The sequence below is a fragment of the Callorhinchus milii genome, unplaced genomic scaffold (assembly GCF_018977255.1).
Source record: "Callorhinchus milii isolate IMCB2004 unplaced genomic scaffold, IMCB_Cmil_1.0 Scaffold18, whole genome shotgun sequence".
NCBI classification, from domain to species: Eukaryota; Metazoa; Chordata; class Chondrichthyes; order Chimaeriformes; family Callorhinchidae; genus Callorhinchus; species Callorhinchus milii.
Window position 1 is genome coordinate 6,234,374 of NW_024704759.1, and position 27,477 is coordinate 6,261,850.

The 27,477-nt window shown below is 48.4% G+C and overlaps 2 protein-coding genes across 3 annotated transcripts; one reads left to right on the forward strand and one right to left on the reverse strand.

Moving 5' to 3' along the window:
* The first annotated feature begins 400 nt into the window (after positions 1–400).
* snrpb (small nuclear ribonucleoprotein polypeptides B and B1) lies at positions 401–11,075 on the forward strand. Of its 2 annotated transcripts, none has more exons than XM_042341753.1 (7): positions 401–574; positions 3,136–3,287; positions 6,477–6,588; positions 7,742–7,894; positions 8,866–8,992; positions 10,183–10,305; positions 10,799–11,075. In XM_042341753.1, the coding sequence occupies exons 1-7, from the start codon at positions 572–574 to the stop codon at positions 10,846–10,848; spliced, it is 720 nt and encodes a 239-aa protein (XP_042197687.1). In that variant the 5' UTR covers positions 401–571; the 3' UTR covers positions 10,849–11,075. The 2 variants fall into 2 exon arrangements, with proteins under 2 accessions (XP_042197687.1, XP_007910630.1); XM_007912439.2 differs by having other exon boundaries at positions 407–574; positions 10,811–11,075.
* A 382-nt stretch (positions 11,076–11,457) lies between these two features.
* On the reverse strand, positions 11,458–27,033 carry ddx27 (DEAD (Asp-Glu-Ala-Asp) box polypeptide 27). Its single transcript, XM_007912431.2, has 21 exons — positions 26,925–27,033; positions 25,363–25,509; positions 24,316–24,375; positions 23,920–24,157; positions 23,441–23,493; positions 22,527–22,601; positions 21,324–21,429; positions 20,368–20,541; positions 19,644–19,794; positions 18,763–18,862; positions 18,485–18,626; positions 18,157–18,310; positions 17,379–17,460; positions 16,971–17,148; positions 15,878–15,984; positions 15,336–15,435; positions 14,843–14,937; positions 14,062–14,188; positions 13,827–13,914; positions 13,478–13,546; positions 11,458–12,377 (listed from the first exon to the last, which is right to left on the reverse strand). The coding sequence occupies exons 1-21, from the start codon at positions 27,003–27,005 to the stop codon at positions 12,362–12,364; spliced, it is 2,343 nt and encodes a 780-aa protein (XP_007910622.1). The 5' UTR covers positions 27,006–27,033; the 3' UTR covers positions 11,458–12,361.
* Between the last annotated feature and the right edge of the window lie 444 nt (positions 27,034–27,477).

Consider the following 27,477-nt stretch of genomic DNA (forward strand, 5'->3'; position numbering starts at 1 on the left):
CCCGCCCGCCCGCCCCACCTCTGGCTGGCGGGGCCTTCCCCCCCCACTCTGCCCCCACCCTCTGGAACTCCGTCCCGCAGTCCCTCCGCCTCGACCCCCCCCCTCCGTCGCCACCTTCAAGATCCATCTCCAGACCCTCCTCTTTGACCGCCCCCACCCCACCGCCTGCCCTCCCCTCCCCCTCCCCAACCCTCAGCCCGGGTCCAACACTCTGTCCAGGGCCTTGGGGCCTGTGGCGCCCCCCAGAGACTGTCACACACACACACAGCTCCATCGCCTCCCGGGCAGAATAGACCAGTCCACCAAGAGGGGGCCGCCCTTCTCCGTCCCAGCAGCCTCAGCGCAGCCGGCCCTCTCCGTCCCAGCAGCCTCAGCGCAGCCGGCCCTCTCCGTCCCAGCAGCCTCAGCGCAGCAGTCCCTCTCCGTCCCAGCAGCCTCTCGGCGCAACGCACTCTCTGTCCCAGCCTCCCCCGCGCGCAGCTCTGGTTCGCCGGTGCCGCGGGAATATTTTTTTGCGGCCTCGTTGGTCCGCGTGAATCCGTCGGGTTGTGAGCCCATCCCGCCCGCAGCCATGGTAAGGACAGCCCGGGCCGCAGCCCCAGGCCCGCAGCAGGGCCGGCGGCGGGATATTTTGTGTTCGCGCGGCCGCGGGGGTCTGGCGGTCGGCGTTGCCGTGTGTCGGTGTGTGTGGGTGTTCCGGCCACAGCCGCCATTAGCCATTAGTCGGGCAGAGGCACTCGGTGCAGAGAGGGGAGTTGGGGCCGAGAGCGCAGAGAGCGCGGCGCCGGGAAAGGCCTTCCCGCCTTTGCCTCCCCCTCCGCCCCTCCCCCGCCCCCACCGGCAGCCGCTCGACACGTCCTGTCCCGAACTACACACCTGTCCCGAGATACTGTTTCGCGGCAGAAATCTATCCGATCCGTTGGCTTGAAACAAATGGCATTTGTTTGTGCCGCCGAAGGGCCTGAGAGCTCCGCTGAGCTGACTCTCACCCTCACTCACTCTCACCCTCACTCTCACTGACTCTCACTCACCCTCACTCACCCTCACTGACTCTCACTCTCACCCTCACTGACTCTCACTCTCACCCTCACTGACTCTCACTCTCACCCTCACTGACTCTCACTCTCACCCTCACTGACTCTCACTCTCACCCTCACTGACTCTCACTCTCACTCACCCGCACTCACCCTCACTCTCGCCCTCACTCACTCTCACCCTCACTGACTCTCACTCTCACTCACCCTCACTCACTCTCACCCTCACTCACTCTCACCCTCACTCACTCTCACCCTCACTCTCTCTCGCCCTCACTCTCTCTCACCCTCACTCTCTCTCACTCACTCTCACCCTCACTCACTCACCCTCACTCTCATCCTCTCACTCACTCACCCTCACTCACTCACCCTCACTCACCCTCACTCTCACCCTCACTCACTCTCACCCTCACTCACTCTCATCCTCTCTCTCACTCACTCTCACCCTCACTCACTCACCCTCACTCTCATCCTCTCTCTCACTCACTCTCACCCTCACCCTCACTCACTCTCACCCTCACTCACTCTCATCCTCTCTCTCACTCACCCTCACTCACTCACCCTCACTCTCATCCTCTCACTCACTCACCCTCACTCTCTCACTCTCGCCCTCACTCACTATCACCCTCACTCTCATCCTCTCTCTCACTCTCTCACTCTCATCCTCTCTCTCACTCACTCTCACTCTCATCCTCTCTCTCACTCACTCTCACTCTCTCACTCTCATCCTCTCTCTCACTCACTCTCATCCTCTCTCTCACTCACTCTCACACTCACTCACCCTCACTCTCATCCTCTCTCTCACTCACCCTCACTCACTCACTCTCACCCTCACTCACCCTCACTCTCTCGCTCGCTCAGCGCCCACCAGAATGGTGAGCACTGTCCTCTTTCATGTCCCTGTGAAGAGGGTCTTAATAATAATCCTTCCGTTTGGTGGAGTGCCTTTTGCGTTGGAAGGATGTCCCAAAAAGCGCCTCACGAGAGACACAAATGGCACCTGTGTATGTTGCGGCTCTGCGTTGGCATTACATTTGGGAGATTCCACTTTCTAACGCGGAGAGAACTGCACTCAGACTCGATGGGCAGAATATTACTTATAATAATAATAATAATAATAATCCTTCACGTCGGGAGGACATCCCAAAGCGCTTCACAGAACACACTGTAAAGTGAATTGACTGTGTGTTTGTGGGTGAACGCGGCAGCCAATTGCGCACAGCAATGTCCCACAAACAGTCATGGATTGAAAATGACCAATTTATTATTGTTTTTGGTTTTGGAGGGATTATTATTAGGCTCTGTGTGGAGTAAGGAAACTTGCCCAAGGTTTCGCCCTCTGCCTGGAATTGAACTCAGGTCTCTCACTTGCAAAGCGAGTGCTCTAACCACTGAGCTACAGGACCCCACAGCCTTGGTTCTAATTGAGCTTCCCAAAAGCGATCGCCAAACAGCAGCAGAAGCCCTGTTTTGTTTGCAGCGAATCATTTTATGCTATAACAATTAAAATGATACAATAATAAGGGGGAGTAATCCCTCCCAAATAATAATGTGGTCATTCAATCCACGACTGTTTGTATACAAAATATACAGTCAATTCACTTTACAGTATATTCTGTGAAGGGCTTTGAGATGTCTCGAAAGTGTGATAAATTATGCAAGGATTATTATTAATCAGTTAATAGAACTTGGTCCCATAAATAAACTTGTTCAGTTATGTTCAATGAGGTGTCAGTACTTGGTACCAAAGTTTCAGCAATGAAAGGGTAAGTAAAGTGTTTGGAGCGAGCAATTTGAACTAAATAATATAATATATAAATAATATATTGCAGGCCAACTACTGTTGGTGGGAGCATTCGGTTGAGATGAATTAAGAGGATCACACACATTAAAACATAATGGTTGAAGTGTTTTTTTTTCCTGCCTCTTATGTATTTACAAATTATGCTGAATATGTCTAGTGACAACAGTGATTTTGGTAAGTAAAAACTGGTTTGAGCACCGCTGAATGGTTGCTGATGTCCTCAGTGATCTGTTTATAGAGTTTCAGTTACGTTGGAGCAGTTAGTGTTGAGTGTGACGTGTTTATCTCTGTCCTCAGACGGTGGGTAAGAGCAGTAAGATGCTTCAGCATATTGACTACAGAATGCGGTGCATCCTTCAGGACGGACGCATCTTTATCGGAACCTTCAAAGCATTCGACAAACACATGAACCTTATCCTGTGTGACTGCGATGAGTTCAGGAAGATCAAGTAAGAAAGGCTTTTTACAACAACAAAATTACATTTGTATAGCGCCTTTCACATTGGGAGGATGTCCCAAGGCACTGTACAATCAGTGTGGAGTCCTGTAGCTCAGTGATTAGAGCAAGCGAGACACCTGGGTTCAATTCCAGGCAGGGCGAAGCCTTGGGCAAGTTTCCTTACTCCACACGCCAAATAATAATCCCTCCAAAACAAAAAACAATAATAAATTGGTCATTTTCAATCCACGACTGTTTGTGGGACACTGCTGTGCACAATTGGCTGCCGCGTTTCACCCACAAACATGCGGTCAATTCACTTTACAGCATATTCTGTGAACTGCTTTGAGACGTCTAGAAGATGTGAAAAGCCCTATATCAAATGCAAGGAATATTACTATTATTATAAGCTGGGGATCGGAGAGGGTGGAGGGCGGAGGTTCGTACCTCTTCCCGGTTCATTCTTATCCAATTTCTCTAACCTCTCCTCCAATACTGCATCCTCTTTTGTGAAGACAGATGCAAAATACTCATTCAGTACATCTGCCTCCACAAGAAGATTTCCTTTTTGGTCCTTAATTTGCCCCACCCTACCTTTGACTAACCTTTTATTCTTTATATGCTTATAAAATATACCCTGGGGTTCCTTTTTATGTTATCTGATCATTTTTTCTCATACAATCTCGTTGGCCCTCTTATTTCCTTTTTAAGTTCTCCACTGTACGTTCTATATTCTATTTGATTATCTTCTAAATTTTGGACCTGACATTTATCATAAGCTTCCTTTTTCTGTTTTATTTTAATCCCAATTTACTTATTCATCCAGGGAGGTTTGGATGCCCTTTCCCCTTTGTGGGAATGTATTTGTTCTGTCCCTGAACTATCATCTCCTTAAGGATTCCCATTGCTTGTTAGCTGTTTTACCTGCCAATCTTTTTTCCAGTCCACCTTGCCAGGTCCCTTTTTAACTCACTGAAATTAGCTCTTTTCCAGTTGAGTATCTCCACTTTTAATTGTTACCTGTCCCTTTTCAGAAGTACTCTAAACTTAATGATGTTGTGATCACTGTTGTCCAGATGCTCTCCCACTGAAACCTGCTCCACTTGCGCCACTTCATTCTCCATAACTAGATCCAGCACTGATTCCTTCATCATTGGACTGGAAACATACAGATCTAGAAAGTTATCCTGCACACATTTCAGGAATCCTTGCCCCTCCTTGCCCTTTACACTGTTATTTTGCCAGTCTATGTTAGGATAATTAAATTCCCCCATTATCACTATATTGGTTTTGGATCTTTCTGACATCTGCTTACAGATTTGCTCGTCTATCTCCTTCCCACTATTTGGTGGTCTATAGTATACTCCTAACAGAGTAACAGCTCCTTTTCTGCTTCTTAACTCTAACCAAATAGATTCTGTTTTTGGACCCTCGAGCATATTGTCCCTTTCCAGGGCCATAACCGTGTCTTTAATCAATATTGCCACCCACACCGCCTTTTTTCCCTTCCCTATCCCTCCTGAATACATTATAGCCAGGAATATCCCATTGCTGCTCGTGTTTGAGCCAGGTCTCCGTTATTGCCACTACATTATACTCCATGTGGCAGATTGAGCCAGTAGTTCACCAATCTTATTTGTCAACTCCACGCATTTACGCTCATGCACTGCAAGACCAACTTAGTCTGCTCTGCATTTCTCCCATCTATTTCCCCCTTTTTCTGGAATACTCCTTATTGCGTTGCTATTCGTCTCTTCTAGTCTTATATGTAACTTTTTTCTCCTCTCTGATGCCACATCCTGATTGAAATTAGTTCAAACCCTTCCGCACAACACTAGTTAACCTCCCTGTGAGGACATTGATCCCAGCGCTGTTCAGGTGTAACCCATCCACCTTGTACAGGTCTCACCTGCCCCAGAACTAGTCCCAATGATCCAGGAACCTGAAGCCCTCCTTTCTGCACCATTCCTCCAGACGCATTCATGTGTTTGATCCTGCAGTTTTGATACTCCGACAAGGCACTGGGAGTAATCCAGAGATCACCACTTTTGAGATCCTACTCTTAAGCTTTTTCTCTAGCTTCTGATACTCTCCATATAGGGATTTCTGCCCTTTTTTTCCCCGTGTCACGGCTCCCAACATGGAACACGACTTCTGGATGTGCCCCTTCCGCTTGTAGAATGCTTTGCGCCCGTTCTGTGATGATTTCAACGCTGTGTCTGTGTCCCCCTGTGCATCGATTTGTTTTTGACTCCTGTCCCCAGAAGTGTCATCAACCACACTGGTATTCAGTACAGAGAACCGGTTTGTGAGTGCCACATTCTCGGGGGATTTCTGCACTACCCGTCCCCTCTTCCTACCATGCCGGGTGGTCAATCCACTCACTCTCTTTATGAAACCCTCTGTGGCTGTGGGGTGACCACCTCCTGAAACGTTCGATCTATGAACTCTTCAGCCTCCTGTATGGTGACTCCAGCTTCTCCTTGAGCTCAGAAACCCTGCTATATTCCCAGATGTGTTTTATATTATTTTAATATAAATATTATATATTTTATAATTAAGCACTGCTTTCCTAGTCTGCACCGAATTCCCACTCTCACCAAATTCCTGCACAGAATTCCCACGCTGTGAAGGAGGGTAACCGAAAAATGGTCGAAGAGGAGGGTTTTGAGACGGGTTTTAAAGGAGGCAAGGGAGGGGGCAAGGCGGGGGGACTGCGGGATGACGTTTCAGTGGGTGAGGCAGAGTGGCTGAAGGCCCGCCCACCAATGGTGGGACGGGCGAGGTGGGAAACGTGAAGCAGGCCGGAGCCCGTTGAGCAGAGGGAGCAGGCAGATTGGTAGAGGGTTAGGAGGCTGCAGAGGTAGGGGGGGAGCGAGGCCATGGAGGGTTTTGAAGGTGAGGACCAGGATCTTGAACTGTATTCTCTGTGTAAACGGAAGCCAGTGGTGTCCGTTGAAGATGGGGGTGATAGGGTCACAGAGCCTGGTGGGGAGAGGACACAGGAACCCGAGTTTTGGATGATCTGCAGCCTATGGAGGGAGGAGTTGGAGGGGCTGACAAGCAGGGAGTTTGCGTAGTTGAGCCTGGATATTATAAATGTGTGTATGAGGGTCTCGGTGGCCCTCGTGTTGGGTTGGAGCTGAGTGGGGGCTGATAAAAGTCTGCCATTGAAACTCATTCTTTGTTATCACTAAAGGCCAAAGAATTCCAAACAACCTGAACGGGAGGAGAAGCGTGTTCTTGGGCTGGTGTTACTTCGAGGGGAAACCCTCGTTTCCATGACAGTGGAAGGACCTCCTCCAAAAGATGTAAGTATCTGTGTTCAGTGGAGGCCTGGCTGGAAGCAGCTTTAATACAGAAAGAAATTCAAAACCTGCCATTGAATCCTGTATCTGAACTTTGGTATGGTATGTGGGCATAACAGGAGACCCCAGTCTCAAACAACTGATTGAGTGAATGAATAGCTGAATGCAGACCCTCAACCTTCACGGCTCTGTCCGTGACTGGTTCAGATCGTACGTCTCACACTGCCTCCACTTCTGATCGTACATCTCGCTCTGCCCCACCCTCTGAAACTCCACCGCCTCCACCTGTCGGCTGTTCGCCCGAGCTGAGGGGGGTGGGGAGGGGAAAGATGACCCAAAAAAGGTATATGCTGAGGCTGACCTTCAGTGAGCTCAGGAAGGGAGTGAAGTGGATGGACTTTGGGATGAAGTTCCAGAGAGTCTCACAATTACCCGGTGCTGTTGTTACTGTCTACCACCGAGTTCTTTTAGCTTATCCAGATTTTTCTACTTCCTTTCTTGGAACATACAGCATTGATTCTAAATGGGCTTTGCTGTGACCACTTATCATTTGTAGCAGAGATTGATCCTTAGAATGTCTTGTTTTGTTTATAACTTGGTGCGAGATCCCAAAGCGTGTCACCAGTCAGGTGCTTCAATGCAAACAGGAACCCTGCCACAATGTCTCCTGGGTGGAAACTTGTGATTCTTGACAGTGGGGCAGTAAAGGAATGGCAAGGGGATGGGTTGGAATTTTTACGGTGACATTAAGGCAGCTGGTGATAGTTTGGTGATCTAATCACTTGCTCAGAGATTGGCTGAAGAAAATGGAAGTTTTTTGACCTGCCTGCCCTAATGGCTATTATAAAAAGCAGCACTTGTGTTGATGTAAGCCACCCTCCTGGTTAGGTTCAGAACAAACACCCTTAAAAGTGAACTTGTCGTGGGCAGGATCTCCTAAAATGATGCTGGATCATTGCTTTGTTAGACGTGTTTCACGCACAGAATACAGTCAATTCACTTTACAGTGTATTCTGTGACGCGCTGTGAGATGTCTTGTCGATGTGATAAGCCGCTATATCAAATGCCGGGGTTATTATTATTTCTTGTGTTTGCCTATGTAACAGTTGCTGTGTGGGTTCTCTGGATGATTCTGACATTCTCATTGTAATTGCAGACTGGTATTGCTCGCGTGCCTCTGGCTGGCGCAGCCGGAGGTCCCGGCATTGGCCGTGCAGCGGGCAGAGGGGTACCTGCTGGGGCACCAATGCCACAGGCACCAGCCGGGTTGGCAGGGCCTATCCGAGGGGTGGGAGGACCATCGCAGCAGGTAAGACTCGTTTCTGCTGTTGTTTATTTTATAAGACCTGGTTTATCTCTGCTTCCCCAGGTCCATGCTTTTCAGTTAAAACATCAGTTTACATATATAATGTCATTGCCTTTTTTTGCTATTCTCTCCTCGGGCAGGAGAGACTCTTGTATTTTGTGTATGGTTCACAGGAATCGGAATTCAGAAGCTAAAATGACTAACTTTTACGTCATGTAATCTGAATGCTGCAGGTTATTGCTTTTAATACAATTCAAAATTTATACTGTGGATTTTTTTTTAAATTGTAGTTTTAGCAAAGTTAGAACATTGTACAAGTGGCTGTTTGTCATGTGCGAACTTAGACAATGATTGTTGCAGACGATTGGCCAAATTGTGTGCTTGTTCAATATCCAACAAGGTTTAATACAGTGTAGGTAGCCCTGTTAAGAGCGCTGGGGTGATTACAACACCACCGAAGTGTGGGCACCACTCACTGCGTATATGTGGCCGTAGACATTGGCAGTGACCCGATCACAGTGGCCGCTGTGTGTATGTGCAGTGAAACCGACTATCGTGAGTTGGAATTTCATAGACCTCGATCTTCTAATGATGCTCCCTCATAAATAACGAGGACAGAGAAACCTCTCTTCCCCACCCCCAGCTCAGGGGTGACAATTATGATGGTGCTAACCACTGGATGACTCGATACAGAGCAGGAATCACACCCTGTAATCTTGGCACGCACGTGGCTTGCGTGAGCTATGAGCAGTCTCGTGCAGGTCAGGGTCTGAAATATTTGTGTGCGCGATGCTCGAATCATAACGGACTTGCCATCGAATCCCATGTAGGGATGTGTGATTTCAGTGACTGGTACGTAAGAGCGAAGGGAGATTTTGCTATTTTTATTATGCTGTATTTTCTGCACACGGTGGCATTGTGCTGTATATCTGTTGCCGCTGGTGGTATTGATTGGATCTGTGCTGATTAAACAGGTGATGACACCACAAGGCCGCGGCACAGTTGCAGCAGCTGCAGCTACGTCCAGCATCGCAGCAGCACCACAGCAGTACCCAAGCCGAGGAGGACCCCCACCAATGGGACGAGGAGCCCCCCCACCAGGTACACAGTTATTGGTATACAGTATGATGGAGACGATTAAAGCTGAGCTTTTGAGGGTGTACCATAAGCATTCTTCTGAAAACCAGGCCCCGCCGCAGGGATAATAGTAATCCTTGCATTTGATATAGCGCCTTATCACATCTTCTAGACATCTCAAAGCGCTTCACAGAGTATACTATAAAGTGAATTGACTGCATGTTTTGTGGGCTAAACCATGGTTCCACTTATGAAGAAATTGAGCCTAAATTTAGTTTAAGAGCATGTTGTCTTTACCCTGTTGGAAGGTTTCTCGTGATCTGGTTTGGGAGGAGATGAGCATGCTGTAAAACAAGGTCTAAAATAAATGAATATCCTTTTCTACAGAGAACATGACTGAATCTCTAATAGAAATGCAGAAACAAAAGAATATGCTGGAAAGAATAGGTTAAGGTGGGATGTATCGTCAGAATTTGGGATTGGGCAGGACCAGAAAAGACACAAACTAACATTTTTTTAAAAAAAAAGCCGCCAAAAATCTGAATTTGATGATTCAGCTTACATGAAGCATGACCCAATCTGAGAGAAGTTATTACATTGATTTGAAGTACTGTCGGCAGTCTGGATGAGGTCATTTTTGAAATAAATTATTGATTTTTTTTAAGACCACGTCAACTCTTAGTGTATTTCATTATAACCATTATAGCCGTGATCTCGTACATTGTACTCGCAATGACTGTATGAATGAATAAACTACCTGATGGTGATCCTTTTTGCGAATAATCCTGCTGATGGTCACTCGGTAAACCTAGCACTGACTGGGGCAGGAAGCCCAGATTGGTTTGGCATCATTTAGCTTCGGCAATGGTTCTTTGAATGAGCGATGAAAAGCCTTCAGGGAGTATCTTAGTTGCACAAGATGTATGGAGATACTGGTATAGCAGAGCCATTTCTGATCAGCCTTAGGATTGTTGAACACTTAAGAATGATGTGATCATGTGTCTGTGATGTATCATAGAATCACACAGTACAGAAGGAAGCCATTTGGCCTATCGTGCCTGTGACTGCTCTTTGAAAGACCCACCAACGAGTTCCACTCCCTTGCTCTTACCCCATAGCACTACGCTTGTGAAGTAGTTGCTTTGATCTGTGCTGTGTGAAATGTAAAGGATTGTGTGCGCTGTCACTCAGTATTGACTCTCGTGTGTTTGCAGGTATGATGGGACCCCCTCCTGGTATGAGACCACCAATGGGACCACCAATGGGGATGCCTCCTGGTCGAGGGGCACCAATGGGAATGCCTCTAGGAATGAGGCCACCTCCACCAGGAATGAGAGGTAAGATGAGTGAGGAATGTTGCTTAAAACGCATGTTAAATTCTGTGTAGAAATCAAGAGAATAGGTGTTGTAGAATGGGTAAACAGAGTGAAATGCATGTTGTGTTCAAGCTTTATCTCTAGCCTTCATGCTGTTAACTCTATAACTCACCCACAGGAATGCCAACATTTCCATGTGCCTGATAGTCATTAAACTGTGTCCACAGTTGGCTTTAGGAATTCTATTGATTTCCTCCCGAGCCCATAACACATGCAGCAGCAGAGAATACTTTGAAATGCATCTGTATTTCGGGAGGCCATTTTGACCTGTACATCAGAGCCTTCTCCCCTCATTCAATGAGGACTATTGTTGTGCATTTCCTAATAGCGAGACCGAAGTGAGGGGTTTGGTAAGAAGCTAATTCGAGGGGGGGGGGGAGGTGTTGAATCTTAATTGCAAAAGGGGGTGAGATACCTTTTGTTGGCCTGTGTGTGTCTTTATTAACATGCGTAGCTTCCCTCTTAGGTCCCCTTCCACCTGGCATGCGCCCACCGCGACCGTGAGAATAAGCAAGCGAGCTATCTGGACTGGATACACCTGATGTCCACGGGTGTAGCTATATTGATGGGGTCGAATCCAACTTTCTGAATCGTGCTGTTGTGTGATGGCTGGAGCTTAAATACCAGGAGATTTATTGGACTGCAGGTTGTATCAGAAGGGCTTAGTTTTTTTTTATTGAAAAAAACTGGTTGTAATATTTGAGATTTTTATTAAAATGTTTTGGTAAAAATTGAAAGTTTTTATATTTTGTAGTGTAAGTGGCTGAGAAATCTTCCGGCTATAATTTAACTTAGAATTGTTAGTTGAGTCACACCAGCATTGACATCAGATTCCATTGTTGATTCACTGTCACTGCATAGAGTTCTTCCTTCTGCAGCAGCAGTGCCTGTTGAGTGTTTTAATCTGACCCAATACAAGTCTGGAATTCATTCTGAAGGGAATGAATGAGCAAGACCTGTGACACTGTCATGTCCGGGGGGGTGGGGGGATGTCTCAAAATGTTTTCTAGGATTTGTATGAATGTAAAATGTATTTTGTAGGTGAACGTGGCAGTCAATGAAATATGGCTCCATGGGTACAGTGTGTAGTCTGTTTTCTCAATTACAAAATGGTTAAGTTTAGAATTTTTATTAGCAGTCGGGCTGTGTTGTTATAGCACACATGAAAGAACATCATCTACCGTTGTTCAGAGTAGATATAAAATATCTAGTCATGTTAATTCACTGAAGGTGGGTTAAGTCAGTTTTACACAATGCCATCAATACTGTTTAGACAATACACATTTGTGTCAATAAAAATAGATTACATAAACATCTTGGAAAGCAATCAGCAATTAACCAGCTTTACACTAGAGATTAAGAAGAAACAGCCTTACATATCAGCATCCTCTCTGCTGACATCCCAATCTACCAGGAGCCTGAAACCACAACAAAAGCTGGAGCTATGGCAGCAGAAGTACAGGGTGTTCACAAAGTACTGTTACTCCATGTGTTTTTCTGACAGTGCACTGTCCAACAACTGAATCATGATAATTGTAGTCAGTACAAGTATTTAACTATTTAGACTCCAGAGGATCAGTGTGTGTGAGCGCCACTATTTTCAGAGCTGATAATGATCCGGCGCCATGTTCAATGCCACAACTTCTGTAACATGGATTGAGTGACGAAGTGAAATGAATCTCTGACAACTTGTTTGAGCTTGTATCACTGTTTTGTAACAGGGGGGGGGGGTAAGGACTTTGTAAACACCCTGTACATGGAAGGGGTTTCTGACTTGTAGCCATCTTACTTGCGGTGGAGCTGAGGGGGAGGATGATGTCTCCTGGTGCCAGCTTTGTTATCAAGAGTTATTTATGGTCATGGTTTCTTCATCGCTGGACAGAAATCAAACCCACCAAAATACTGTACAAACCCATTTGTGAAAGGGGAAAGCTCAAGGAGTGAAATTGCCTCTTGGCATGAGCGAGTCGTGTTATTCATCTCTGGATATGGCTGCATTATAATCCCTCATTTCACTTCACCGCCTTTTATACCTGAAACAAAAGCACAGGGTCAGGAACCTGCTGCTGAACCAGGCATGTTTACTGCTGCAAAATTACACTTGATAATTACTGCACCCTACCCAAAATATACATCAGCCTTTTCAGAGTACAAACCAATGTTAGATCCTGAGATTACTGTTTTCTCCCCTCTCCTGAAAACTGCACTTGTGCTGAGAAACAGTCCTGCTGGCACTTCAACCAAGTGGTTATTCTTACGTAAATACAAATTTATATTTACATGTTGGCAGGACTTGGTAATGCGCTTAACAATCTTGGCTTTGCACCCGAGGAGGTTGGGAGGGGTAAAGTGACACAAACTGCGGTCAGTGATATAGGTCCCAAGACAGACCGTGAATGAGGTGAGGGAGGGAGCAAGTCAGAGGGATGGAGTTCCAGAGAGCAAGGCCATATAGGCTGAAAGCTCAATCGCCAATGGTAGCGCAGGGCACATGAAAGCAGGCCGGTGCCGGTTGAGCAAAGGGAGTAGCCAGGTCAGTACAATTTGAGGAGGTCACAGAGGTGGACTGTGGAGGGAGTTAGAAGGTAGAATGAGGATCTTGAACTCGGGTGATAAGTCAAAGGAGCCGGGTGAGGATGTAGTGAAAAGCTCCCTGTTGGGCTGTGTAACTAGAGACTATTCAACAACAACTTGTATTTATACAGGGTGAAGCAAAAGTCCTTATTCAGGTGTATATGAGATTTTCAAAGTGACAGTGCCATGTAGATGTTTACACATAACTCGGTGACAAAAACTTTCATGAATGCATTGAAAGTCATCTCCTGTAATAGCTGCACACTCTCTACCAATGTTGTGTTTAAAAAAGAACATCAGTAATTAAAAACTGAGCGAGGACTTGTGATTCACCCTGTATGGCGTCTTTCTTGGACTTTCTAGCACAAGAGAGACCAGGAATGGAAAATCACACTCGATTTAAAAATCCCATCTCTGGTGAACATCTCGAAATCTTTCATTTCTCCACTGCTGCTTTTGTGGGTTGTTGTTTTGTGTGCGAGCCAATATAGACAGGCAAAGTGCTATGTAACTGGAAGGAAGCCATTTGTTCCTTCACCATTCATATCAACAAACTCACCGAGACTTGGATTTGAAGGCACCTCCTTTCCTCTGTATTCCAAGTCTTTTCCTGTCTTCAAACGATGGCCTGGGAGGAACCAAATCTTAAATTAGTACTTATTGAGAACTGAGGGTGGAATAATACCAGAGCTGTGTACGTGATTCTAAACTAGAAAACCGAGAACAATGAATTCTACTTAAACTGCAAAACACTCATCTCACACAACCACACAGCCTGCCCCACGCACCCACAAACCCCTCCGCCGTGCACCCACACCGTCTGTCCCGCCGCACTCCCTACCATTCCTTCCGCACAGCCTTGTTACCGGCTCCTCGGCCCGCCCGCCTGGCACATTCACAACACTCACCCGGCTCGGTACTGCTTAAGGGCCTTGCGGCTCGTGTTTGTCAATTCCTTATCGAACATGGACTTTGGTTTCTTCGTCTTGTTTTTCCCTGTGGGGGCGGGGGGTGTGTGGGAAGAAAAGAGAAAAATTATATTTCAGGCTGACGCTGTTTCCCACGGCCGCTGTATCACAGAGACGAAGTGACAGTCGTGCCCCAGGAATAGAACCGCAGCTTGGCTCCCCCTTGTGCACTCACCCCCAGCTGTTGCCGTGTTCGGCTCCTCCTCCATGAAGCGTGCTCGTTTCGGTTTCCGCGCTCGTTTCGCTACCCGCTCTGCGTACATCTGTGATTTCAGGATTTCAAACTGCGCTCTGTCCTCCCCCTGCAGCACAAAACAAACCCACATCAACAGCGTCTTAATTGACAGAAATTCTTCTCAACTTTCAGAGCATCAGCGAGTGACAGACAGTCCCAGTGTCCATAAGGGATCCTCACTTAAGCCAAATCAGAATTCCTAATTACAAATGGTCAAGCACCTCTGTTCAGCACCCACCACCTGCTGTCAACAACCATCCTGCCTGGAACAGCTCTGACCAACTTTCCATAGTAAACCACCTCTATTCAGCAACCACCTGTCTTAAGGCAACTAGTGACCGCCATTTTTGTCGTTAGCCCGGTCAGTATACAGACGCCCTTTTCAGAGGCCAGTTCTAAGTGAATGTTCGTGCATTTCGTAATGTATTACTAATTTCCTGCTAGGCTCCCAGCATGTTTACCAACGCTGCAGCTGGGCAGCTCACGGAACGCCCACAGCGTGCCATCTCGCTGGTGAGGCAGCGTTGGCAAATAGGTCAGGATTCTCGTGGGAGTTTCCCCGTGGGCCCGAAGAAATGCGAGACCTGTTGAAAATTGAACCCGCAATTTTCTGACCCAGAGACGAACGTGCTACCAACTGAGCCAGGCTGAGGGGGATCAGGCTGAGGGGGATCCTGAGCACAGACACGCACAACGACCTTGGACAGCCTCGGGAACCTACCGTCATCTCCCCCTTTTTCTTGATGTTGTCCATGAACTTTTTCCGGCGTTGTTTCCCTCTCAAGGCCACGTCAAAATCCTGCAGGGCTTTCGCAACTGGGTTTGGGGAAGGAAATGCAGGATTAAAGCCAGCGAGTAAACTGGTTTAAGAGAAACATTGAACAGGTCAGTTTGACGTTTTCCCCCAATGTTTCTGACATTCCAGCAGCTCAGCTCTCTACCAGCTTGTTCACACTGGGGCTCTCCCTACAAACAGCCAACCAACCAGCAAGAGACAGGGAGGTGCGAGGGGAAGGAAGTGTCGCTACTTATCAGAGGAGCGAGCTGCCAATTAGACACCCCGACCCTCTCTTTTCCCCGTCCCCATTTTCGCTCCCTTCCCACTCTCTCTCCCTCCCACCTCTCCTTCCCTCTCTCTCCCCCCCCCCCACTTCCCTCCAGTAATGTTACTGTAACAATACTGAAAGGCCGTGGGATCTCAGGCGGAAGCTCACGTTTCTCTTTCTTCCTCTCCTCTCTGGTTTGGAACCAGCCACGATCTGGTCTGTTCTCCTCCTCCTCGTTCTTCTGCAACTTACGTTTGGCGGTGTTCACCTGCAGGGAACGAGCAGATCTGGGTCAGTGCGAGTGCTGCCTCCTCATTAGCGAAACAGAGAGAGAGCGAGAGAGGTTAGAATTATTTTACAATGGAAGATAGTTGGAATGTGGATGTTTAATCCATAATAGCTTCTTAAAGGGAATTAGGCAAGATTTAAAAGAGTGGAATATGAAGGAGAACGAGGAAAGGATAGGGCAAAATGGATAGTGATTTTGGGGAGAGATGGACAGAAAACTGAAGGAAAAAATGGTACATTTTCTTCACAGTGGCATGGGGTACAAGTATGGTTTGTAGGAATCCATAAAAATCACTACACATTTTGCAATGTACATCATCAAAACTCACTGCTGTGTTACAGATGTTATCAAACTCAGCTTTGTCTCATTGGATGTTAGCAGTAACTGAATGTGATTGAGCCAGGACTGTCACATCACATACCTGAGCCTCGGTTTTCTGCAGCATCTTCTCTTCCTTCTCCAGCTGCAACACAGCGTAAATCTCCTTCTCCATCTTCTCAATCTTATCCCGGAACTTCATCACCACCTCTGTGAGAGGACAGGTCAAGAGGGTTCGAGAAAGCACAGCCAGGAGAGGAGGAGAGAGGGTCAGAGAGAGAGAAAAAAAAGTGTCAGAGTGAGTGTGTGTGTGTGTGTGTGTAGGGGGGAGGTGAGAGCTGGGACGGGTGGGGGAGGGTAAGCAACTAGACAGAAGTAACTGTAGAGGACAGGGAAACATCTGGATACACATGCTGCATTTATATTTACTGTAAGTGACTGAGTGAACTGCTTTGTCCATAAACACAACATGCATCGTTGTCAGGGAAAAGCACTTGCATTGCTAGTGGAGGGTGGAGTTGTGCTCAGTTGCGTTCTGATCTGTTTAATATTTATTATTAATAATAATCCTTGCATTCGATACAGCACTTATCACGTTGTTGAGACGTCTCAAAGCGCTTCAACAACAAAATGACATTTGTGTAGCACCCCTCATGTCGGGAGGATGTCCCAAGGCACTGGACGTTCAGTGTTTTGGACTCAGGCTGGGGGTCGGGATCGAGGAGGGTGGAGGGCAGGCGGGAAAAGAGGGTGACCGAAGGCACGGTCGAAGAGGAGGGTCTTGAGACAGGTCTTGAAGGCGATAAGGGAGGGGATGAGGCAGAGGGACTGCGGGATGGAGTTCCAGAGGGTGGGGGCAAAGTGGCTGAAAGCCCGCCCGCCAATGGTGGGCAGGCGAGGTGGGAGACGTGAAGCAGGCCGGAGCCCGTTGAGCGGAGGGAGCGAACAGGGTGGTAGGAGGTTAGGTCGTCACAGAGGCAGAATGGGGAGCAGGGCCGAGGAGGGCTTTGAAGGCGAAGACCAGGGTCTTGAACAACTGTATCCTCTGTGTGATGGGAAGCCAGTGGAGTTGGACGAGTATATTGTAAAGTATATTGACTTGTATATCTTGTGGGCGAAACAATTGCGTACAACAATGTCCCACAGTCATAGATTGAGTAACCCAATTTGTCTGACCACCCCCCCATCCCGCTCACCTTGGGGGATGACCCGAGCCTTCACTGCGGTTTTGGCTTTCCTCACAATCTCTTTCAGCATCTTGCGCTCCTGCTCCCCCACGAGGGAGACGGACCGCCCGCTGCGGCCGGCCCGCGCTGTGCGGCCCACTCTGTGCACGTAGTGCTTCACTGTGTTGGGCATCGTGAAGTTAATGACCTGGGCAGGGAGACAAGAGAACGTCCCTCAGCGAACCCCGGCTCCACAAACTTTCATTTTCACAGACCCTCGTCGCATCAAAACGTCTCGCCGAAAGATAAGTGACTGTATTTGGAAACATCCACGGCAGCCATTTTGCACACGTCAAGGTCTGCATACGAGCATTCATGAGCGAATGGATGAACCATCCCTCCTCCCACAATCTGATGTTCTGTTGCTGAGTTACTTACGGTTTTGACCCCGTCGATGTCCAGGCCTCTGGCAGCAACATCGGTTGCCACGAGGATGTCAATTTGTTCATCCTTGAAGCGCCTGTTAGCACAAACACACACGATATTATAATAATAATCCTTGCATTTGATATATAGCACTCTATCACATCGTTGAGACGTCTCAAAGCGCTTCACAGAATATACTGCAAAGTGAATTGACCGTATATTTTGTGGGCGAAATGCGGCAGCTAATTGCGCACAGCAGTGTCCCACAAACAGTCGTGGATTGAGTGACCAATTTTTTTTATATGCTAAGTAAACAGAGATGCGGGAGTAAGGAAACTTGCCTAAGATTTTGCCTCGCCTAGGCATCGAATCCAGGTCCTCTCGCTTGCAAAGCGAGTGCACCATGTGACAGGATTCCAAATATAAGTCTAAACAATTAGTGTTCAACAGAGTATTTACCCTAACACACACAACTTACATTTACATAGTGCCTTTCCAGCGTCTCAAGAGTGCTTAAATGTACACACACACAGTGTGCATTTAAATGGAGACGTGAACAAAGCTTTTTAAATTCAGTGCGTTCAATTGTTTTCTAATTTTCTATCCCATTAATTATCGGGATTTCATGGGATGGCTCATGTTAAGAAAACACCATTCAGCCTACCATGTTGATGGGCTGAATGGCCCATGTCTGTAATAATCTATGAACATCTGAGACTGCAGGGGACCAAGAAGCACGGAACAGGAAATCCCGAGTTGGATTACTGACACCAGTCACCTCATGGCTCACCTCAGGGACTCCAGTCGCTGTGTCTGGGAGAGGTCACCGTGCAGCTCCCCCACCCGCAGCCCCATCAGCCCCAGCACGATGTGCATACGATGTGCCTGTTTCTTGGTCTGTATGAACAGCATCACGTGGTCAAGGAAGGTTCGGGTCAGGAGGGCTGCGGACACGAAAACACAGGGCACATTGCATCAAACGCAATACTCCACGTTAAAACAGCCTCCGCCATGGGATCCGTGATGTCCACCTGGACAGGCAGACGGGACCTCGGTTTAACCTGCCGAGTGGCTCCCCCCACAGGGCAGTGGCCCCACCCAGGTCCCAGGATGGTTACCTCCAATGATGGCCTCTCTGTCCCCCTCGCGGTTCGGGCGGATTCGGATGAATTCCTGACGGAGAAACGGTGCCACGTCGGTGTTGCTGTTCACGAAGATCTTCACTGGATTCTTTAATGACACCGACGCCAAGTCTTTCACCTACATGACGACAGGAGAGAAACAGACAGACAGAGAGAGAGAGAACAAGGGAGTGAATGAGGGCGTGGGTCAGTGTAGTATAGTCAAATGAAATCTTCTAACTTGGAGGAAAATAGTTAATGTTAAATTAACGTACCTCATCGGTCATGGTGGCGGAGAACAGCATGGTCTGTCGTTGGTGAGAGCAGAGCCGGATGATCTCCTTCATCTGCTCCTCAAAGTACTCATCCAGCATTCTGGGGGGGTGGGGGGAGAGCGATGGAAAGAAGGAGACAGAAAGTGAGACAGAGATGTAAAGAAGGAGATGGAAAGAGAAATGGAAACAGAGAGACAGAGAGATTAGAAAAAAGGAAGGAAGGAAGGAATCCACAATTTTCTGTATCAAATAGGGCACTTATATAAAGTAACAGTAATGGTTTAGGTTTACGTTCTGTTGTTCTCACCCTCTGATATTCTGTGTGCAATGTTAAAATAACATTAATATTTGGTGGATGTGGCTCATGTGATTGTGGCTGCTTGGCAGCCATCTTCAGATCAGTGCCCACTCACTTCGGAGGCAAGTCGAGCCAACAGCAGCAGCCATACTGATCTCTGCCACATCCCCACTCAGTCTGGTCTCTAACCTGCCCGCCCTGTCGATACTCCTCAATCAGAGGCTCCATGGAGGCTCAGAAACAGGGAGGGGCGGGGAAAAGGGTATCTCTGACACAAACATATAGATCTCTGGACTGATCTATTAAACTCGGGGACAGAGGTAACATTTCAGCTATCTGTGGGGGGGAGAGAGAGGCTTTCAATGGTAGTCTCTCAATGGAAACTAATACTTTGTATTACTCTCAAAGTTAAGGACAGGAGCTGAGTTGTAGGTGTTTAATTCCCTGAGCCTGCGTTGCCCCCATTCTAAATGAATTTTACTCATTTGCCATCATCTCCCGCATTACCCACCTGCACAGATTTCACCTCAGTCCTGCCCTCACTCCCCTACACATCCCCGTGGCTGTTCTGCCCCCACATTACCTGTCTGCTTCGTCCAGAATGAGGATCTCAATGCTGCTGAGGTCAAAAGACGGACAGTTGTGTAAGTGGTCGATCAGCCGGCCGGGTGTGGCAATCAGCACATCAGGTCCTGCCCTCAGAGACGCCTCCTGAGTTCTTACGTCCAGTCCACCTGGAGAGTAACAGCACACCTCAGGTACTGAGCAACATCAGAGGAAAGGCTAACCTTGCTTTCATCACACCTCTTACATCTCTCCTGACCTAAATTTATAAACTGAAGAGGCAGATCTTTCTATGCTAACCCACTGCGGGGTGTAGGACCCTCAGAACCACTCAGTACCACAAGCGCTACAATGGCATCTCTGCGGTACAATGCCCGACCACAGGATAGTATAAAGTTATTTGAAAAATATATTTTAGACAGTTCACTGCTTCGAATGGGTGTTTCACCCACAAAATATAGTCAATTCACTTTACAGTATATTCTGTGAAGCGCTTTGAGAAGTCTCAACAATGTGATAAGGCGCTATATCAAATGCAAGGATTATTTTTATTTTTATACTGTTCTGTATTCAAAGCCTAATTTCACTGCAACTCTCTACTATATAATCCTTGTGACGCATCTCAAACTGAAAGAAAAATGTCCGGTCCTCACTCCCAAACCTAAACACAACAAAAAGCTTCCTTACTGTACTAGGGACCCGGACAGTCCTGACCCACACCCCTCGATGTAATCTAAACGTACCGACAGTGAGACAGACAGTGATGGCCGTGTACTGTGATAACAGCTTGGCCACGGCGTGCACCTGGATTCCGAGCTCTCGTGTGGGAACTAGGACCAGCACCCGGGTAACCGGAGCCTGACGTGGCTTATAGATCAAACGCTCCAGGACTGGCAGCATGAAGGCAGCGGTTTTACCTGAGGAGAGCGAGAGGAGCAAGAGGTTAGTATGGCTTTCTAACACTGAAGGGTTGCTGGTAAAAGTGGAACGTATATCTGCCAAGGTTGGGAATTTGCTCCAGGAAATCAGTGACAACTACCCAGTTTAGGATTCTAACAGTTACCCTTCATATCCGAAGATGGCCACTCGCACAATGTGAACATGGGTGGGTGACTTTGTTTATTGTGTAGAAGCTGCAGCATCCACACTCTCAGGCAGCAGCAGTGTAACCTGGTGTCAGGGAATATTCGAGAAGACTAGACTACTTGTTAACGGCACTGGCAGAAACCAGCGGACGAAATGCGGCAGACAATTGCGGTGACACAGAGGTGTCCCATAAACAGTCGCAGAAATTATTATTATTTTTTGTACATTTTTTTGTAGGGATCATTACCCATGGGAAAGCAATCCGCCAATCAACTAACAATCCAGTTTTGCCTACAAAATATACAGTCAATTCACTTTACAGTATATTCTGTGAAATGCTTTGAGACGTTCTGAAGATGTGATAACGCACTATATTAAATGAAAGGATTATTATTATAGGATTATTGTTCCTACTTACTGCTAGGTAAACAGAGGCGTGTGGAGTAAGGAAACATGCCTAACTTTTTTCTCTGACCGGGAATCAAACCTGGGTCCTCTTGCTTGTGAGGCGAGCGCTCTAACCAGTACGTTACACGACTCTCTGACAGGTACCCATCTCTGGGTCAGGATTATCACCAGGTTACAGGCCTGGCCTTATGGAGTGAGCACGTACCTGTGCCAGTAGCAGCACAAGCACACAGGTCCCTGCCCAGCAAACCCAGGGGGATGCACGATTTCTGAATGGGGGTCGGCTGCTTAAAACCCATGGATGTGATCGCCTAAAAACAGAAACACACAGAGGAAAGGAAACGGTTAGAACAAAACAAAACCAGTCCTGGAACCATTGATCTCACACTCTGTTTCAGCATTCACCTAGACCTGCACTGCACAAGTATGTAGATACTGTACATATTCAATTAAAAGATAAACTGCTCACATAATGATAAGCTGTATAGAAATCTTCATTATACAAAAACAAGAAGTTAAATTTGTATAACTCCTTTCACGTCGGGAGCACGTCCCAGCGCCTTGAAAGAAACTATAAAGCCCTGTACGACCCCCTCCAGTACCTCACCCAAGTGGTCATTCTGCACTTGGTTCTTGTGGGAAGACGCAGAGACAGGGCATATCACAGCCAAGCCTACCCTGCTCTGAGATCAGCTAACTCAGCACAAGCCAGGGTGGAATCCAGCAACAACCAAGACCTTTGGGTTCTGTGTCGCTCAGTCAGTGACTGGATATGATGACTCTGCCATACAGACAGCTATCAAGAAATAGGCAAGAATGCATCTGATGATGGAAATAATAACCCGTGCCTTCAGTATTGTGCCTCTCACATTGGAAGAATGACTGACGTCCTCCCGACGTGAAAGGCGCTCTATAAATGGAATCTTGTTGTTGTTGTTGAAAGTGCTTCACATGATTTACTGTACAGTGGAGTGACTGCAGGTGAAGATTAAAGCCGATATGGACCCAGCAATATCCCATAAACAGCCATGGAATGCGTGACCAATTTTGCCTGGAGAATTGTTGGCCAGGACACCGGGAGAGACTCCCTTCTCTTTTTGAATAGCGCCATGGGATCTTTAATATCCATCTGAATAGGCAGGCGGGACCTCGGTTTAACATCTTATCCCAAGGATGATACCTCCAACAAGGCAATACCTTTGCAGTGCTGCAATGGAGTGTCAGCTTAGACTACACGGTATTAACATGGTGGAGGGGGGGGGGGAGCAACTTGCAGTGATGATGGGTCTCTCCTGCCCCCACATGGCTTATCCTATCAGATCCCAATCCATCTGGGTAACATTTGAGGTGACAGAGAGAAGAGGTGGTGCCTGTGCTCCATGAACGATAGGGTTCTAAAGTACCGTACCTTTAACAGAGGTCGGGATAGATTCATGTCCGGGAACATGAGGCTGTCGTCGAACTGTGGAGCATCCTCAAAGAACTACAGGAAAACAGAGTTAATGCCTTGAACCTGGATATCACCCAACTTGCACTATGCTTCCCCTCCTACTTCCGCAAACTTCCACTCACTCCCATTTCCCCTCAGCTTCTCAGTCTCTGCGACAATCATCAGCTGACACCCACCAGCCCCCAGTCAGGTCTCTGACCACTGCCCTCCTCCTCCATCAGTCACTCTATACTTCCCCCCACCCTCCCCACTACTCTTCGTTTACGACCCGCCCAGCGAGGTCACGTCCATAAACTAAAACTTGGCTGAACAAAAAACAAAGGTTTACATGCAGAGAGGGTGAAACCTGCTTTCTGTAACACACACACACAGAGTGGAATAGGGCAGAGTGCCAAAGCGGGGCAACAGGGCGGGCAGAGCTTGGTGGGCAAAGCAAATGACTCTTAATGCGCAGCAACAGGAGTTGAATCTGCAACTGTTAACTCTGCAGCCAAAACCCTATTGACTAGGGTGGCCCTAGCTGGACAAGCAGTAGGAAAGCTTACCAGACAGTGCTCTCAATGACAAGCTATGCGGTTTTAGCTGGTTAGACTCCAGCAATTACACCAATGCACACTCTGGGGTCCCCAAAGGTTGGCTCCTGCCAACCTGCGCCCAACACTTTCCGGGAATTAGGTAAGCATGATGTGTCCCTCCAGGCAGAGAGTGCCCATTCCATTCCAACAATCTATCTCTGTAATTTCCATGTGTAGGTGGGATGCACGGAAATCTCAGCTTGGTTTGGATACCCTTAAGCATGGTGATGGGTTTCCTCTAGTGTAGGACACCCAGCTGAACAAACAAAAACCTGCATTCCCTGGACTGAGACTCACCGGCTCAGCCCCTGCCTTCTTCTTTCTCCGCTTCTCCTTCACTTTCAAAGTGTCTGTGGAACAATACACAGTAGGTCAGTGAGCACATTGGCAGAACAAATACAAGTGTGATGGTGCATGAGAATAATAATAATCCTTGCATTTGATTCACGTTGTCATTTTATCACATTGTCGAGACGTCTCAAAAGAGCTTCACAGGATATATGATAAAGTGGAGTGACTGTGTATTTTGTGGGCAAAACATAGCAGCCAATTTGTGCACAGCAGCGTCCCAAAAACAGCAATGGAGCGAGAGACCAATTTTATTCGGGGGATTGTCGGTCAGGACATTGGGAGAAAGAAACTCCCTTCTGTTTTCGAATAGTACCATGGGATCTTTAACATCACCCGAACAGGCAGACGGGACCTTCGGTTAACTTCTCAACCCGATAGACGAACTGTGGGAAACCCAATGGCAATGGGCTTGCCTGCACATTTACCTGCTTTCTGTAACACATCAATGTCCTCAGAGGAGAACTCTGATTCAGAGTCTTCAATATCTTCACCATCTTCGTCACCCTCTTCCATCTCATTCTCACCATCCAATTCCTCCTCACCGGCATCTTCTTCCTCCTCCCCATTATCTCCCTCCTCCCCTTGCTTTGCTGTGTCAGAATTGAGCTCAGTGTCCTCTCCAGACTCTGACTTTATTTTCTTTGCTGCTTTTCCAGAGTTCTCCTAAAAAGCAAAAGAAACACTTGAGCTGAAAGCTCACTCTTGTTACTGAGTACCACAGCTTTGTCGAGCTTTGCCACCGCAAAGCGATACTCGGTTAGAGACAAAAAGTAAATGTTCGCTCATGGTTTTGCTATGAAAAAGCTAGCAAAAAAACTGACCTCTTTCTTTCTTTTCTTTCGTACTTGCTCGATCTTTTCATCCAGAGTTGTTGCTGGTTTCTGAGATTAGACATAGAAATTAGTTATAATAATCCTCGCATTTGATATTAGCGCCTTATCATTTTGTCAAGGCATCACAAAGCACTTCAGAGGATCCACCTGAACAGGCTGACAGGACCTCGGTTTAATATCTCATCTGAAGAATGGCACCTCTGACAATGCAGCAGCACCTCCCAACATTCATTTGGAGTGTCAGCCTGGACTCTGTTCTAACATGGGGCTTGACCTTTCGACTTAAAAAGTGAGAGCGATACCAACTGACTCAGGTTGACCGCAGCAAAAGACTAATTTAAGAACACAACAAGTATTGTCCAGGAGCCGGGTTAACACTGCACCCGGCTTCTCAACATAGGTGCCAAGCTTGACTCCCTTCCTTCAGCACGACCTAAAGATAGAGAAGGAAGCGAGATCAAGCTTGGGGAAGGACCTTCCTATTCAACCTTGCCTACAGTCAGCTCCACCCTCCTGTTGCTCCATCAGTCAAAAGCTCTGGGATGCTACCCTGTGTGAGGGCTGCTATATAAATGAAAGTTGTTGTTGTTGACTGAGAGCTGTTCAACTCTATGTTCAACAAGAGACCTATTTCGCCAGGCTCACAAAGACTGAACGCATATTAAATGGGGTGGACGAGGTAAAGGAGGGCAGAGAAAGAGATTCATAATTGTGGGAAGCAGATACCCTGCCTGGTGCCACAATCACTCCACCCAGTGCTCCAGAAACAAGCCTCCATATTGAAGAAAATTAAAATCTGTACAAAGACTGCTGATACCAGGAAGGAACTTGCCAAGAATTATTATAACAATGTCAAATGGGATATCGGGTGAGGCCAGAATAAGGTGTCTTGACACCCTCCAGCATCGAACAACCTGCGACCCAAAGCTCCCTCAATAGGGAAACAATGGTCACTGGGGAGTTCAGCAGGATTAGGGTAATCACGGGGTTTGGGCAGACTCATTCCCCGTTCCATCGCCTCCCCGAAACCCTCACCCTTTTCTTCAGCTGGTTCAGGACATCGGCCATCACCCAGTCCTCGCTGCATTCCCCATCCTTTTCTGTGAAGAAAAAATCGTCGCTGAAATCTGCGCATTGTTTCTTTGAAAGTCTCTTCCTCTTCAGTAACACCACCGTTGGCTCCTAAACAAAGCAAGAAAATCAGGCTGTATTAATACATAAATAATCCTTGTATTTGAAATAGATATCTTAATCACATTGTTGAGGCACCTCAAAGCGTTTCACAGGCTTTACCGTGGCGTGTAATGATTGAGTATTGTGGGCAAACGCGGCAGCCAGTTTGCTCACAGCAATGTCCCACAAGCAGCCATGAAGTGAACGACCAATTTTACCTGAAGGATTGTTGGCCAGGACCACAGGGAGAGAGAAACTCCTTTCCTTTTTCAAAAAGCGGCATGGGATCGTCAATGTCCACCTGAACAGTCAGGTGGAACCTCAGTTTAACGTCTCACCTGAATGACGGCACAGCAATGTACCCTAACACTGCTCTGGAGAGACAGCCTGGGCTGTGAGCTCAAAGACCTGACGTAGAGCTTGAACTCATAATCTTCTGACTCAAAAGTGAAAAGTACTACCACTATATATATATATATATATATATAGTATGTAAATTGATAAAATTTTGAACGGCCTCAAAGTACTTCAGTGGTAACTGCCACGGAGTGTAGTGACTGTGCAGCCAAACACGGCTGCAGACCAGAGGCTCCCAATAGCCATTTGGTGAATAACCCAAACACCTGGAAGATGTTTGGCCAGGATTTCTCCTCGCCCCCTCCTACGCCTCCTTCAAGGCCCGTCTCAAGACCTTCCTCTTCGACCGTGCCTTCGGTCATGCTCCAACCCCCACCCCTCTCTGCCCTCTTGATTCCAACCCCCGGCTCGGGTGCAAACCGTTCACCATCCAGCGCCTCGGGACACCCTCCCGATGTGAAACGACGCTGCGCAAATGCAATTCGTTGCTGCGGCTGCGGTCGTGGTCGCTGTTGAACATCCCATCTCTTTTCCAGCAGAAGATAAATACCTTCCATGGCACTTGACACCGAGAGCCCTATCGCGCCATCGAGACGACTCGGGAAGCCCTTCGGGGACGGACGCACTGCAAAGCGCATCGACCGTATACCCTGCGGCCGAAACCCGGCGGGACAGTGGCGTACAGCGGTGTCCCGCAAACAGTCGGGGGGGGGGGAGCGAGTGACCCTTTCCATTTGGGAGATCGTGGGCCAGGACACCGGGAACACCCCCCCCACACCCACCCCGGGGGGGGAGGAGGGGGGGGGGTAACACATCCCCATCCCAACCCAACCCCAGTGCAGCGCTTCCCTGCCCCAGCACCGAGGGCTGAGGGAGGCGTCTCCAGGCGCACAACGTGGTGGGGGGGGGGGGGTTAAACAAAACGCACAGTCACTACACTTGACAGTGTCGTCCCGTGAAGCGCTCGGAAACGATAGCAAAGGGGCAGGACCGCTGTAATCCACCCCACAGTCTCCCCTCCCGCCCCCCCTCCTCCCCCCCCCTCCCTCACTCGCCCCCTCACTCGCCTCCTCCTCGGACCCCGTCTCCTCTTCCTCGGGAACCTCCTCGTCCTCCCCGATGGTCGGGACGAAGTCCAGACCCGCCATGGCTCGGCTCGCGCTGGGGAGAGCGCACGTGGGGAAGTGGTGGAGGGGGGGGAGGGGGGGAGGGAGGGGGCGGTGCACAGCCGCAGCGGCGGAAGCGAGTCCGGCGCCCCTCCCGCTCCCCGGGAGAAACGGACCCGGGACAAAAGTTCCGGCCTCGTCGAGACACATCATCACCAGAGTTGGGGAGGGGGGGAGGGGGAGTGGGGGGGAGTTGGGGAGGGGGGGGGGAGTTGGGGAGGGGGGGGGAGGGGGGGGGGAGTTGGGGGGGGGGGGGGAGAGTTGGGGAGGGGGGGGGGAGTTGGGGAGGGGGGGGGGAGTTGGGGAGGGGGGGGGGAGTTGGGGAGGGGGGGGGGAGTGGGGGAGGGGGGGAGTGGGGGAGGGGGGGAGTGGGGGAGGGGGGGGGAGTGGGGGGGGGGGAGGGGGGAGTGGGGGAGGGGGGGGGAGTGGGGGAGGGGGGGGGGGGAGTGGGGAA

Bases quoted from the DNA above. Each gene is read 5' to 3' on its own strand.
- snrpb (XM_042341753.1), top strand. The intron at 3,288-6,476 runs GTAAGAAAGGCT...TTATCACTAAAG, and splicing joins GATGAGTTCAGGAAGATCAA to GCCAAAGAATTCCAAACAAC. The intron at 8,993-10,182 runs GTACACAGTTAT...GTGTGTTTGCAG, and splicing joins ACGAGGAGCCCCCCCACCAG to GTATGATGGGACCCCCTCCT.
- ddx27 (XM_007912431.2), bottom strand. From the start codon at position 27,005: ATGGCGGGTCTGGACTTCGTCCCGACCATCGGGGAGGACGAGGAGGTT. The intron at 22,602-23,440 runs GTGAGTCTCAGT...GTTTTCCTGTAG, and splicing joins AGAAGGCAGGGGCTGAGCCG to TTCTTTGAGGATGCTCCACA. The intron at 13,547-13,826 runs GTGAGTGTTGTG...GGTTCCTCCCAG, and splicing joins CTTAAGCAGTACCGAGCCGG to GCCATCGTTTGAAGACAGGA.